This window comes from Seriola aureovittata, chromosome 18, assembly GCF_021018895.1.
Source record: "Seriola aureovittata isolate HTS-2021-v1 ecotype China chromosome 18, ASM2101889v1, whole genome shotgun sequence".
NCBI lineage: Eukaryota > Metazoa > Chordata > Actinopteri > Carangiformes > Carangidae > Seriola > Seriola aureovittata.
In genome coordinates this window covers 16,441,648-16,456,343 of record NC_079381.1, presented here as the reverse complement: position 1 = coordinate 16,456,343, position 14,696 = coordinate 16,441,648, and the positions used below count along the sequence as shown (strand labels likewise).

The 14,696-nt window shown below is 41.4% G+C and overlaps 1 protein-coding gene across 5 annotated transcripts in view; it reads right to left on the bottom strand.

Moving 5' to 3' along the window:
• Positions 1-1,249: 1,249 nt before the first annotated feature.
• ctif (CBP80/20-dependent translation initiation factor) overlaps positions 1,250-14,696 on the bottom strand; it is a 54,682-nt gene continuing 41,235 nt past the window's right edge. For all 5 annotated transcript variants that reach the window (XM_056403431.1, XM_056403433.1, XM_056403432.1 and 2 more), the window contains 3 exons: positions 12,690-12,845; positions 5,100-5,153; positions 1,250-4,320 (listed from right to left, as the gene is read on the bottom strand). In XM_056403431.1, the coding sequence (XP_056259406.1) occupies positions 4,099-4,320; positions 5,100-5,153; positions 12,690-12,845 (432 nt within the window). In that variant the 3' untranslated portion in view covers positions 1,250-4,098. The remainder of the gene's footprint in view (positions 4,321-5,099; positions 5,154-12,689; positions 12,846-14,696) is intronic.

The following is a 14,696-nucleotide window of genomic DNA, read 5'->3' as shown; positions in this document are numbered from 1 at the left end:
ACGTATGTTTAACCATTGTCAAGATATAGCCTGTACCTGTATCCATGTAGCCAACAGTTCTTTCTTTCACTCATCAGTTTATAAATCTCCTCTTCCAGTCTAGTAATTTGTCACTTGCAGACAAATAACACCATCTTTTTGTAATCTAATCTGATTCTAAATGAGAGATTCAGCTACTGTATCTTGACAGTGTAGGCTCCAACAGCATAGCCAGCCAACAAGATGTTATCCCTGAGGGCTAACATGTCTGTTTTCACTGCACAGAGGTAAATTAACCGTGATGCTAATTGTCAGCCAGGGCCGACTCTGTCTTTCTTCCACTTCTTTCTTCTTTTTCTCAATAGGCTTCCCCCTATACTGTCCCAAGATTGAGTCATTTCTATATATATGTGTACACACTTTTTTCTTGCTTCATCTCCTCCTACATTTATTTCACTTCGTCTGTCACCATTTCTTCCCACTTACTCTTCTCCCGCTCTTTTTTCCACTACAGGAGTTGAATAAATTTTCTTTCTGTCTTCACACTGGCTTTGCTGCATGAGTTGCTCTCTTATTGTGTAATGTCTTCCCCATTGTCCCTGTTTGTATTGTGTTAAAAAGAGAAGCTTACATGTGTTGTGACTCTAAATGAAACGAAAACCATCGTCATAAATCCATCTCTGTCAAGGACACAACAGAGAATAAGAAAACAAAGCTTCTCATGGTGTTGATGGCAAATTCATATTGTTTAACTCTGTCAAATGCATTTGAATATTCAGACACCAGGGATTGTGTTGATTGATGTGGACGAGTGCTGAAGGACGTTCTGTAGGTTCTAGGGATGGGGGTCCTCAGTGGGGAGGCAACCCCAGCACTGAGAGCTCCTGTTGGGATCCCCACAGTCACAGAGCCCCAGGCATGTGTCAGGGCTAACCAAAGGCAAATCAGTGGCCAAGGACGTGCTGTAGCACTCGCACACAAACGCACACATGGTGCTGTTAAAATTCTGAAGTGTGGTCTGTTTATTGTGTCACGTTGTAAAGGCGAAGACATGTAAATGAGGAGCCTCCAGTGTGGACATGTATGAATTGGTAGTATAATGACCTACTGTGGTGCCAAGATTAGTTACGCAGTCTATCTGGTAATGGCAGAGGAAACAGTGTGTGCGCCATTGTGTTTTTTTGTGATGTTGATGTATCTTCATTATACCACAGTTGATTCCCAACAGACTGTGCTGATAAGTGATCAGACAAAAAAAAAAACACACCAGTTTGTTCCATCACATTTTTTTATTTTTTCCTGTTAGTTTATTTTTCAATTGCTTAGAAAAACAAAACAAACAAGAGCTCACAGATGACCCACTATTGCCAATGTACAGCTTGTCTGTGTTCCGACCGGAGCCTAATTTTTTTTTTCAATATTCATGAGAATATGCAAATGAAGGTGCGTCTCATTCAATCGTCGAGTGAGTCATGTGACCCGAGCAATGGGGTCTAAGGGCACGCGGGGTGGGGAGGCTCCAGCGCCACAGACGAGGGGAGGGCGATCCCCACCTGCACCCATCTGCTGTGAGAGGGAGCCACTCTTTGCATAATGGAAACTGACCAATGGGTTTCTTTTTCTTTTCACAAACTAAAACACAGTAATACCACACTTACACACTTGCCAGCAAGCTAGGTATCACAACAGTTTCAGATGTCTTGAAAACCCACCACAAGGGGAAAATTATATATATAAATGAGCTAAATATAATTTAAATAGAAACCTAGAAATAAAATAAGGACAACAAAAGACAAAAAAAAAAGACAGTATAACAAATCACATCTTAAGCAGACACATACTTACAGATAATTAGGCTGCACCTCCAAAAACATTTGTGAGCTTTAAATCACCCTTCTCATCTAACTAATCTTCTGGGGTGTGTTTCTACCACACAGGATCTTAATTCTTGATGCAAGACAGAGAAAATAATATAAAAACACTTATAACTGCCCACAGAGATTCAATGGGAAACTAAGTATGTGTATGCATGTTCGTGTGTGTGTGTGTGTGTGTGCGTGTGTGTGCTCCCAAGCAATGAGTTAGTTCCTGATAGAAATGCATGGGAAAGGCCAACTTCTAGCCATGGTCATGTGCAACATCTCTGTTGCACTACTCCCCTTTGTTTCAATGTTTTAAAATACTTGTAGATATACTGTATGAGGATTATATATAGAGCCCATTTACAAATGGTACATGATTGGCTTGGTACGTCAATATCATAGTACACACGTTAGCTGGAATAAGGGACACATATGAGAAGCTAATGAGGTCATACGATAAGATTTTCTGCTTTTCATCATTGTCATCTTCAAATACACAGGTTAATAGTTGTCATTTTTCTCAAAAACAAAGCAAGATCAAATACAGTTGATATTAAACACTTGCAAAATGTCCACTGCAAAGAATGGCTTGAGTAAGAGAAAATTTTAAAGAAGCATTCCACTTCTGTTTCTCTGTGCCATGCTTTTTTTTTCTTTTCTTTTTTTTTTTTTTTTTTTACATCACATCACTTTTTTCATCTTCAAATGTGTTCTTTTCTTGAGCAACAGAACAATGTGAATAAGTCCAACTGTTTAGTCCTCAGCATGCTCCCTGCTGCAACAGGCCCTGCAGACCCCAAAACAAGAGAGCTCCTATAAAAATGGATAATTGACAAGGCCACTAGTCCATTAAAACATCCTAAAATCCCTCACTAGGCTCAACCCATTTCTCTCACTACTGAGATTTTCATATTATACCACAAGCACTGATTCAAATTCAAACTTTTGCTTATTTTGAATTTTTCTTAAAGCAAATTGCCTCAAAACAGTGCAAAACAAATCAAACCTGTGCAATAAGGCCTACCACTACATTATCTCATACATACATTTTATCACAAAAACAAGAATTCAAAATGAAATGACAATAACAAAAACAATAAATGATTACAAAAATAATATAATAATATAATAATAATATCAATGATGGTGTTAACAAAGCATGGACATGCACGGCATAACAGAGGAGAAGAGACATTCCCTTGTAGGACAAAAACAAAAGAATTATCAGACAGCAGTGTCTGTTTTAATGCTTTTTTTATTCCTGACCCCCCACCACAACACTTCTGCTGCCTCTATTGGTAACACCGGCCCGAGCTTGGGGAGCAGGGAACTGGGGTGCCAGAGGGGTGTGTTAGGAGTGTGTCGTCTCACAAGGGCTCAAGTAGCCATCTGCCACCCTACTCTAGCCAGCCTGATCCTTATCCTCAGCCCAGGCCAGCCCAGCAGGCCTGCTGTCTCATCCCCACAAAAAGGCTTCTGCTGGGGGTGTGGGGGGGTTGAGGAGACAAAGGCAGGGAGGAGCAGTGGGAGCTGGGGAGCTACACAACGAGACCCTTTGACCTGGTCCCCTGGCCCGGCGAGGCAGACAGCCCAGACAGACAGCACCGTGTCTACTGCCTGCCTCCTCCTCCTCCTCCTCTTTTATCAGCCACACAGACCCCAGGGGCTGACAGAGAGACAGAGGTGGGGGAAGGAGAAAGAGACCGAGGGAAAGGGAGGGTGGCGGGGCAAATGAACACAATGAAGAGACTGACACGCACTGCCCTGATCACCCCCCTTCCTCCCCCCCTCCATTCATCTTTGGGCACAGATCTCTCTATTCCCTACGGATAGGCTGCTGCCCTCTCCTCCTCTCCCCTGTGTGACCCCCCCCTCTCTTGTCTGTTCCCTCCTTTACCCCTCATCAGCCACATCCAGGCAAGCTCCCACACTCTGTGTGGCCAAGCACGCCCCTACTGGCCACCTATTCACTAGTGTTTTCTGAAATTTGTGTCAGATAGGCTTGTCATTGTTTTAATGTCACATGTAGTGTTGCCAGGGTAGCTGAGAGCTACCTGCCCGGTGGCGGGCGTGTGGTTTGTTTGTGGCAGTGGTCACTTATCTTGGAGAAATTATCGAATTTGTACAGTTACCACGTGAAGCATATATTTGTTTCGAGAGTGACATTGTCATTAACTTTCTGTTTCGTGGTAAAACGAGAAGAGCGGACTGTTGCGCAACTGGAAAATGTCTCTTCTCCTCCCGGGGGAGCTGGCACCTAGGCAGTGGTGGTGAGCTTTTGGATGGTACGGTTGTAGTACTGGGTGGTGAGAGCCTCCAGGGGGCTCCAGCGGTGTGCATGCAGCTCGATGACCTCCATAAGGAGAGAGCGGGTCAGCTGAGATTCGGCCGGACAAAGCATCTTGTCCCTGACGGCTGCTAGGAGTTCTGTCATCATCTCTGGCAGCTGCTCTTCCAGGAGACGCCCAGCGCTCTGCAACTGGTGGATAAAAAGGGATAGAGGGAGGGAGGGAGTCAGTGAGGAGGCAGGAGGTCAGAGAAAGTGTGTGGGTCCCTCACTGAGAGCAAGACACAACGTCTGGCACCTTGTTTCTGTGGATACAGTCGGACAGCAGAGGTTCACACACCCTCTGGCCATAGAGCTGTGTGTGTGAGGGCCTGCTGGTAAATAATCAAGGTTGCAAAGGTTGGAGTTGTGTTTGTGAGCATCCGGAAACTGTTTTCTGACCAGAGCTCACCTGTCTTTGTGCTTTCTGTTATTTTACAATGTATTCTGCTCTCGTACAATTTTATCTATAATTCTACTTAAATTCTCCAGCATTTCTTTATTATTCATAAACCTGAGGAGAGTGGCAGGGATGGTCAGAACATAAACTGCTTTAGAATATCAAAGATACAGTGCAGACCTCCATATCTTTTTCAATACTGACGTTAAAGCTGAGACTTGGCACTTTAATGTATAATCCATTATTTTATTTCAAATTGAATCTGCCAAAGCACAGAGCCTGAAAAAATGTGTAACTGTCTAAATACTGGACTGTATGTGTTTGAGATGGCTGTGCACAGTTACTACACTACACTATTGTGGATTAAAATAAAACATGGGCTTCATGGGTTTAAATAGGTATGTTGTTAGAATTTGTTGAACTGGACATTTTGGTCGGTCCACACATAGGGACAGACCTTCAAAGGGCTGTTTGAGGGTTAAGACTTGTTTTTAGGTTTGTGTGTGGTGGTGTGGTGGGGTGGGGTACATACCTCCATGGAGCAGCAGAGGACTGCGTCTTCCTTAACATCTGTGGACTCTAACAGCTACAGGGGACAAGAACAGACACTATGTGAATATAGAGCAAAGCAAAGAGCTGCACAGAATAAAATAAACTAAGAGAAATACAAATGTAGTATCAACAACAGGTCCAGCATAGTGACCAAAATCTAACAAGGCCAGCAGATGTATAAATATATTTATATTTGGGCACAGGCCACACAGGGAGATTAAGCAAATGCAAGTGTTTGCATGTGTTAATCAGTTCACCAGAGAAGGGGAAAAAAAGAGAGAACGACCTAATCCCGATTGTAAATATTTTCTACATTAACATTTTAAATCTTGGAAGACAACAGACCAGGCTTTCATCCTGCCAAGCTGGCTGATCATCACACATCAAGGCTTGCTTTATGCACATTGTATATCTCCACACACACACATACACACACACACGCGCACATAATGTACACACACAGTGTAGCCAAAAACAAACAGTAGAGCTGGTAAACATGTTAGCTGGCTTTTCCCCTCATGCTGGCCCCATGCACAGATGGGCATACAACTGCCACTTTTTAACAATGCAGGGAGGGATGGCAACAAAGGGAGGCAGAGCGATAGAGTCAGAACCTGCTATGTTACAACTATGGGCATTTACTGTCAGATTATAGATTAAACACTCCCTTTTTCAGATCTGAGGCCATTTTATTTCTTAAAAGTCTGTTTCCAAAGTGGCACTTTAATTAACCTGAAGGAGGGAAGGAAGTAACAGGTTGTTAACAGGGGGAGGTTGTTTTTGCTGGAGTAATGCCTAATTAAGCATTGGAAGTGTAGACCTGCTGCACAATGAGGTAAATAAGGTATAAATGCAGGGTACAGGCACATAGTTATGGAAACAGTAAGTGAGATGATGCAGTGAATACACAGGAAACCAACGTGTTTACGAGCAAGATTGAAGTGTGACTTTAATGGTCTATATGTGATATTTTTTTTAATATATTTTTGATAATAATCAATGACAATAATGTGAAGTCAGTGTTAAAGTCACTCGTAGTGATGAACCTACAGAGAACTATCACCTGAACCTGCAGCTCTCCTTGACGTTTGCAAACATGCCAAATAACCCAGCCGATGTCTGTGTTTGATTTGAACATTTTTAGCAGAACTCCATACACAGAGTGGAGTACCCCTAAATGCATGCTGTAAGAAAGAGCTCCAAGAAAAACACTGTCATGGAAACACTGTCTGAATCTTTATTACTGAAAAAGAAACAGAAAGCAGCACCATCTGATGCTAGGATCCTGTAAGATTAATGGTACCTATCATTCAGGCCCAGCGGTTGTGCAGACGTCAGCTCCTCAGTATGCTTAGACGGGTGTGTGACAGTGTAGCTGTTTGATGTGGGAACACAAGTCTCGTCGCTTCCAGTGTAGGAGAAAAGTGTGACATGCAGGATTAGCTCATAATGAGTTCTCCGGGGAGCTGAGGCTGAAGTTTTCCTCAATATGTTTAAAATGGTCTAATCTATACTTACTGTATCTATTATCTGCTCTCCTATCCATCGCAACAGCTGTTTTTTCTGTTCTTCAACTGTTCTCCAATGTGATAGCGCTCCTATTGTTCCTACTCTAATATAAGTAGAAAAGGAACATCTGCAGAAGAAAGTGTTTCTCTGAGACTGCTTAACTCACAGTCTCTCTACAGAAGCTGAAAACAGTGAGCCAAATCTCTGGTTAGTTACATCATGAAGAATCAAAGCTCGCTGCACTGGGAAACCTCAAGATTCTGTGTCATTTCCATTTACACTATTTTCATTCAAAAGACATTTGATCAGGAACATTAAAAGCAACAAAAACTAGGACAGCCGTGATCCTCTTGTAGCACTGATAAGAAGAAACGCACCCAACATGACAACAACACCTTGAGTGACTTGGTGAAGTCAACGAGAAAAACATTCTCATTTAATTAAATGGTGTGCTGAGGCTTTATCTACCTTCAGTTTGACTTCATTACTCAATGCATCTATGTTTGTATGTGTTGAAACCTGTCATCAGCCTGCTGACTAAAAAAAAAAAGAGAGGATTAGAGAAAAACATTTTTCATCAAGATTATGACTACTTCAACTTTAACCGGGTTCCACATTGTTGCATAGCAACAGCAGTTCTAGCGTCAGGAGCAGCACTTCCCTGAGTTACATTACATAAGATTACTCTATTTGTGTTGCATCAGTACTGAATTTTAGTAGGTCCTTAACAAAAAGACCTACTAAACAAAACTAACAAAACAAAAAGTACAATATAACACACTTAAAGCTGATTGATACTCAGAATAAATAAATATTCTTACTCATTGACTCTGGGTTGTGAGGGCCCATGCTGTCTTTCAAAAAGGGAGAGCAAGGCACAATATAAATAGCTTCTGATGTCACCACCAGACAGTGTAAGTACATGCTTTCTGCAGTGTGCAACTGCAAACCAATATCCTGATGAAGTCCTCTGTGGGACAGATGCAGGTCATTTGCTTCAATAAAAGACGGTTTTATATTATAGATAATTAATAAGTGTCCTGGAACCCGCCCCCTGATTTTCCAGGACTATTAGACAGCGTGCAGGACTGTTCGTCCTTAAGATGGACATTTTTGTTAGTTCCCTTTTATCTTTTTTAAGCTAAGATATTTTAACACGAATTCATTTCTTTTTGTCTCTGCAGTTTAGCACAGGCTATGTTTTATATATTTTTGTACCATGGTCTGGGTAAAAATGAACTTCTGATAGAGGCCAGAGTAGGTGTATTTCAACTGTTTCAAGCACATGTTGTTTGGCTCAATCACTGTTCTAAATTTATACATCCACCACAAAGTTTCTTAACAACCTATGTAACCACAGCAACATGTTGAAGCAGAAGCAAGCCTAATAAACAAGCAGAAGAAAGAGAAAATTTGCTTCATAAATTTTCCATAGGGAGACCTACCCCCAACAAAAAAAATGCCAATTTGATTTGCAGAACAATCTTCGCTGAGGCCCACAACTTAACTTCTTTTTTTTTTTTTTTTTAAAATACCTTTGTATTTTTCCTAATGAAATTGCCATTTTTAACAGTTTCACCAAGTGCTACACATATTAAGAATCAGAATAACCTCAGCTAATGATGAATGTCACTAAAAGACTTCTGTACAGTATAATAGGTCAATAGCCCATAAAACAACAAAAAAAAACCTTGAATTTTTCCTTATTTTATAGATATAAAAAAAAAATTGTAAACCATAATAAAGAAAGTAAATAAATAAAAATAAATAAATTCATTAATTCATAAATAAATAAATAAAAAATTCCACACTTAAAATTGTTCTTGTTTGTTTGAGTCGTTCTAGAGGTGATTTGAAGTTTCTATCTTTATCTGTTTATGAGATATGCTTATTCTCTGGGGCAGTATTTAAGAGCGTTTTTTTCCTGCTCCAAATCCTCTGCTGCACTAAATATATGACAAGCCTCTGAATCAGACACTCTGATTGGCTGTGATGTCACCCACTGGAGCCAATAGGAATGTCTGATTCAGTCACATGACGCTAAACGTCACCGACAAAGAATGCGGATCAGAATCGATCAATAAAACACAGTGCCGGCCGACCAATTTGGTGCCCTAGGCAAGATTTTAGCTGGCACCCCCTTGCATCGCATTCAGTTTCACTACCAACGTTCATAAACTCACACAGAAACTTCATAGCTTTGTCTTCAAGATTGTTTTCTTTTAAATAGAAAATAATCCACAAAATAAAAAACGTTTTAGAAACAAGTGACATAAATTAAATTATTGCACAAAATAAGATATTAAAGAAATCAATGAATACATAAAAAATTATTGCACAAACAAAAAAACTATTAACTGCAAATGCAATATGCATAATGTAGCTGCACAATGTGTTCTACAGCACACATGGGCGAATTTTGTCTGGTGTGGACAATCCGCTAGTGTCTCGCTTTCATAGAGTCGATCCAGCCGTCTGTGTTGTGTGTCTGCCAAGGGGGACGGATAGTGCCCCTGCACAGTGTCCCTACCCAAGCGATTAGGTGATTACATGGTTTTTGTCTCCATTTGGTAGGTGAATCTAGTACTGACACAGACTGTCTATATGTATTTTATATATCAGATATGTTTGAATTTTATTATTATGTGTGTGTTTAGAACTTTTTATTTAGGGGTTGGATGGTAAATTTGGAGATTTCACCTAGATCAATATCAATTTTGAGACGTGTAATGTTCAGATGTTGTAGTATGGTATAGTAGAGGTTTTGGGCTGGCCCTGCATAATTACAAAGGGATATTCACTCTGAAAGTGTCATTTTTGTTAGGCGAAAATAAAAGTGTTGATTGTTGATGAATCTCACAAGTGTTACCTTTCTTTTCACAGATAAAGAAGATTGAAGATTATACATGTAGATATCAGCCTAGAGGTTACTGACTAGGAGTAAATGAAGATGGCACACAGCATAAATGAACAATTTCATTTCAGTTTAGTAACTTTGTGTGACTATTACAAGCAGGGCAAACGCTGGCTAACCAGATGTCAATGAAAATGTATGACACAGCCCGCAGGTGAAAACGACACCTGAATGGGCAAAACGTTAATATTTCCAATTTCCCTGTTGAATTTAAGGTGGGAGTAACATTAACTGACGTTAACTCGGGCTATTTATTGATTAGCAAACCACGTTACTATTACTACAAAAGTAAGCTAGCAAGTTAATACTCTGCTCCAACAACATCAGTAACTACAAATGCAATAGACTATTTATTTCATCATGTTACTGTACCTCTGTCTTTTTCCTGTTTTTCCTCCTCTCCCTTTCTTCTTTTTCTACCCTGGGCTCCAGAGAGCTTTGGTTGTTTTAACATGATGAAAGATACAGCGTCTTTTCTGGGGTCGCGGCAGGTACCCAGAAAAAAAGGCCTCTTCTTATTAAAGAGGCTTTGGTATGTAGTTATGTTGTTGTGTGGGCTTATGTAATATTTTTGAAATAATAGTTGTGTAAGTAAATAGTAAAAAATAAACATTTTGATTTTATTTTCTTCCCCCATTTGCGGTGCCGTCATACATAGGGGGCAGCGCTGAATAAACACACAAGCAGCAATGTGCCAGAAAAACGGCAAAACTACTCCAAATGTTGCATAACTTTTAATATTAGTGTCTCTATCGAAGTCAGTGATGACCTACGGTGATGACACACGGATGATCAGGGGCTTGATAGAAAGCGCCGATCGTGTACTTTTAAGGAGAAAAAAAATTACATGTCTCAAGCCCAAAAGGTCGCGGAGCAATGTTGCTCTACGGACAATATGAAATTTGGAAGCGTATACGCTCCCACGGGCTTAAGAGGGTTAAAGATTCTCAAATCAATATTATATTATAGTATTATATAAATAATGGATCAAATGCCTGTGTGTAATGTGAAAAGAGTTGGTCGTGGCGATGAACCTACACAGAATAATCATCCCACTCTGCAGTTCCCCCTACTGAGTATTTTTGCATCAGTCATTGTTTTGGTTCAGGTTCAGCACTCTTGTGAGCATCATATCTAGAGGCAGCTGGGTGTTTAACAGAACATTAATAAACCGACCTGGTAGAGTGCGTATCATATAGTCCTAATCGCAGCGGCCATGGATACGAGTCCGACCCACAGCCTTTTGCTGCATGCCATCCCCACTCTCTCTCTCTTTACCCCCGCTGATTTTCCTGTGTATCTCCCACTGTCCTATCTGAATAAAGGCAAAAATGCCCAAAAATTAAAATAAATAAATATATAAACCCACTGTGCACTACCTGCCCAGCAGGCGGCAAAGTTAAAGCGCCAGATATTTTCCTTAGGAGATGGTAGAGGCCAAAAACAGAGCCAAACAGGAGTGAATGATGGTCACCAGGTGGCCAGAAACCAGACTCCGAATTAATGTTAATGTTGCTCTGTCCGCTGGATGTGTAAAATGCAACTGTTAACATGTTTGCCATATCAACTGAAAATATTTCAGTTTACAGCTTGTTGGGCATAAATAATAATAGTAATAATAATAATAATATTAAAACACAAGATTAAAAAAAAAAAAAATTCTGGCTCCTGACCATGAGGTGTAAGGGAATAAATAATGATTCATTTTAAGGCTGCCTTCAATGCAGAATTAGTCAAGGATTATATCATGTACTGCATTTATATGTGGATTGTGGCATATAAAAAAAAAACACCATTGGTTTGTGTGAAACAGTTCGACCATCAGAGGACAGGAATATAATAGCCTGTCAGTCATGAATGAATAAGATCACTGCTCATCAACTCTGTCTATGCATAATGCTGTCATGTGCACTCAAACACACAAACACACACTCTGACACACCTCAGTTGTTACCTAATACTGTTCTGCAGGCTATATCTACAGAAGACAGCCACTACAAAACGCACTGCCATACACACACATGCAAGGACATATGCCTGCACAACATGCACGCAGACACACGCAAACATTATGGCACATGGCTTGTAGTCTGAGTCTGACATGTTACAGCAGGATAGTCAAAACAGCAGATGGATAAAAAATAGGAACAATGGCTCTGGGAAATAGATTGTTGAACAACCACATGAGCACACACACACACACACACACACACACACACACACACACACACACACACACACACACACACACACACACACACACACACACACACACACACACACACACACACATAATTATACAAATATTTCCACATTGTTCACAGTTATGTTCAGACTTCAAGCATCCCAAAGCTAAACATGACACTGCTGATGCTGGAATATGGAGGTGTGTTCTCTTTGACTGGTTACCCCACACCCTTGTTCATGTCGCCGAGCATTTAAACAAACTGTGATAATGCCCTAGGCATACACTCAGACAGGGTGTGGATGGCATTAGTAGTGTGTGATTGTATTTTGGTAGTGAGACACAGGGTGTGTGTTGAGCGTCGGGCCGGCAGAGGTGTGGACGTGGGCTGTAAAAGCACCTGCCACGTGCCTCAACCCTGTCATTATTTCTACTGTAATGCTCTAAACTACATATTAAAAACAATTTTCACTCCCAGATTCTGTCGCTTCCCTCCCCCTTTTCTACCTGTCGTGCAATCAGTAAACTTCCTGCGCACCAACTGCCCCCCCCCCCCACCCCCCCCCCCCACATCCCTATGCGCTTCCCCTTTCAATATTCCATCTGTCATTAACCACTTCTGTATTGTGGTATGTCTGCTACAGCTACTCTGTATGGTTTCCATGGTGTGCTTAACAAAGCATGACCAGCTGATGGGAACTGAACCTGGGGTCACGTATTTTCCTGGAACTGATAGTGTCCCGACTGTTTGCACCACAAACCAAACCCCAATGTGGTGTCTCAAGTCTAGACTAGGTCTGGCCAAAAACAGGAAACTCTGGTTTGGTGCGTGTATCGATCTGAACAGACAAGATGTACAAACAGAGCTGGACGCTTTCCTCTTACTAGTGGACACATGGATGATGTTGTTTGATTGGTTATTGACATACTTTGATCATAAAGGTGCAGATCTGGATACAGACCTCTCGTAGGCAGGTGTAGATTGGACACACCAGCACCCTGAATGGCTCTCCGGAGCTGCTCCTCATGGTGCCAAACACCTCACACAAGAAGGTGATGAAACCCAACCACCTCTCCACATCTGACTGCTGTAGCTCCTCGCGACGGGAGAAATCCCTCTGTGGGGAGGGGTAGAAAGAGAAAGACACACAGACATATGCAGATTTAGTTTGGAAAATACATCGACAGATAAGCTTTCATAAATGTTTAATACAACTTCTATGTAGGCAGTAGGTAGGTGGATATTTAAGTGTTTCATAAATTCATCAGCTGCAGAGGTAACCACCATTAACATCTTTACTATCTCTCTGATGGGGAGTTTTTGTAGGTGGCACACATATTAACCTTGTGGTGCTTTGAGTACTTAAAGCCAAAAAGCTGTTGAAAAACACATTAAACAAATTCATGAATTTCTTTTATCTGCCAAAAGTAGAGGAGAATATGTTAATTTGGTTTGAAAGTGAAGGGTAGTGAACTGTGTCAGTGTTGTAAAAGTGTTGGGGTTAATATGGGTTAATGCTTAATGTGCACTTGTAAAGACGTTATACAGCAGGTTAAACTGAAGCTTTATTAACAGTCAGAACAACTCAATCTGCTTCTCATATTTTTCCAGAGTGTCCCTCCTATTGTTGTGGACTGAGGTGAACTGGAGACATGAGCGGTTTATATTCTCACAGAATTGTACAACTATGCTGAAGGCCTGCATGTACACAGACATGCACAAAATATGCAGCCTTGAATGGATCCAATAGAAAATTCACTCACACCATCTAAAATAAACATACCACACACACTCAAAAACAACGACACACGCCTTTCATACACTTCCAAGGACATCGCCATGGTATTTGACACTTAAACAACAAGCCAGCAAAAGGGGGAGATACACACACATATAGAAAAGTAATAGCAAGCGTTAGCAGTAGCAAAGAGAAGCTTAGGTAAGAAAAAAAAAAGATGATGCAGGAGCCAACAGCATTATTGGAAAAAAGTCACTCTTCTCAGCCATGCTAAATAAAGTATCTTTCATAGGTGGAAGTCTGGGTTTGTTTAATCAAAGCAACAACAAACCCCAATGCCTGTCGTTTAATAAGCAGAGCGGTCGCACACTAATTACCCCCATATTGAGATCCAGGGGTCTGGAAGCAACATCATTAATGATGGCCTTCATGAGCCCACTTATGACATTTAAAATGTTTTAAAAGCAAAAAAGCCAAAATGTCAAAGACAAGGAGGGGGTCCATGCTGGCTGGGAAGTGGGAATTAAAGTGAGAAATAAAGGAAGGGGCGGGACCACACAGCTGTGATAAAGGGGGAATAAATAAAAATTGATGGTGGTGGGGGGGGATTAAGAGGATTAAGGCAGGATTGACTACTGCTGCGTCTGGGATAAAATCTCACATCTAAAGAAAGAGGTGTTTAAATGGAAAAACACAAAAACAGAACAGAGGACAGAAGAAGATGTGGATGAAGAGAGCATCTGCAGGAGGAAGAAAGAGGAGTGCGAAAAAGAAGAAGACACGATGAGGCAGCAGGTGGATTAACATTTAGACTTTGAATGTCATCTGAAGACAGCATGTATATCTTGTTTGCCTACTTCTAGATTGTCTGCCGCTCTGGTGAGGTCGTCTGGCACACAGAATGGAGCAAGGGGTGAAAGGGAGGAGAGTGGTTAGAGAGAGGGAGGGAGGGATGGGAAGAGTGCAGGGAGAAGTAGCAAGGCACTGGCCCGTGTCGTTCTGGGGGAGCAGGGGAATAGAGAGCTCACGAGGGACGCAGAGGGGGGAGAGAGGGAAGGGGAGAGCCGCAGTGAAATATATAACGGCTGAGAGGATGTTTTCATCATGGGTGCAAGACTGGAACAGTGCTGTAAAGTGAAGGAATGGAGGGTGAAGGAGGGGTGGGAGGGGAGAGGTCTCTCTCTCTCCCCTGGGTGTTTAGATTAGCTACTTTGCCCACTGACATTTACA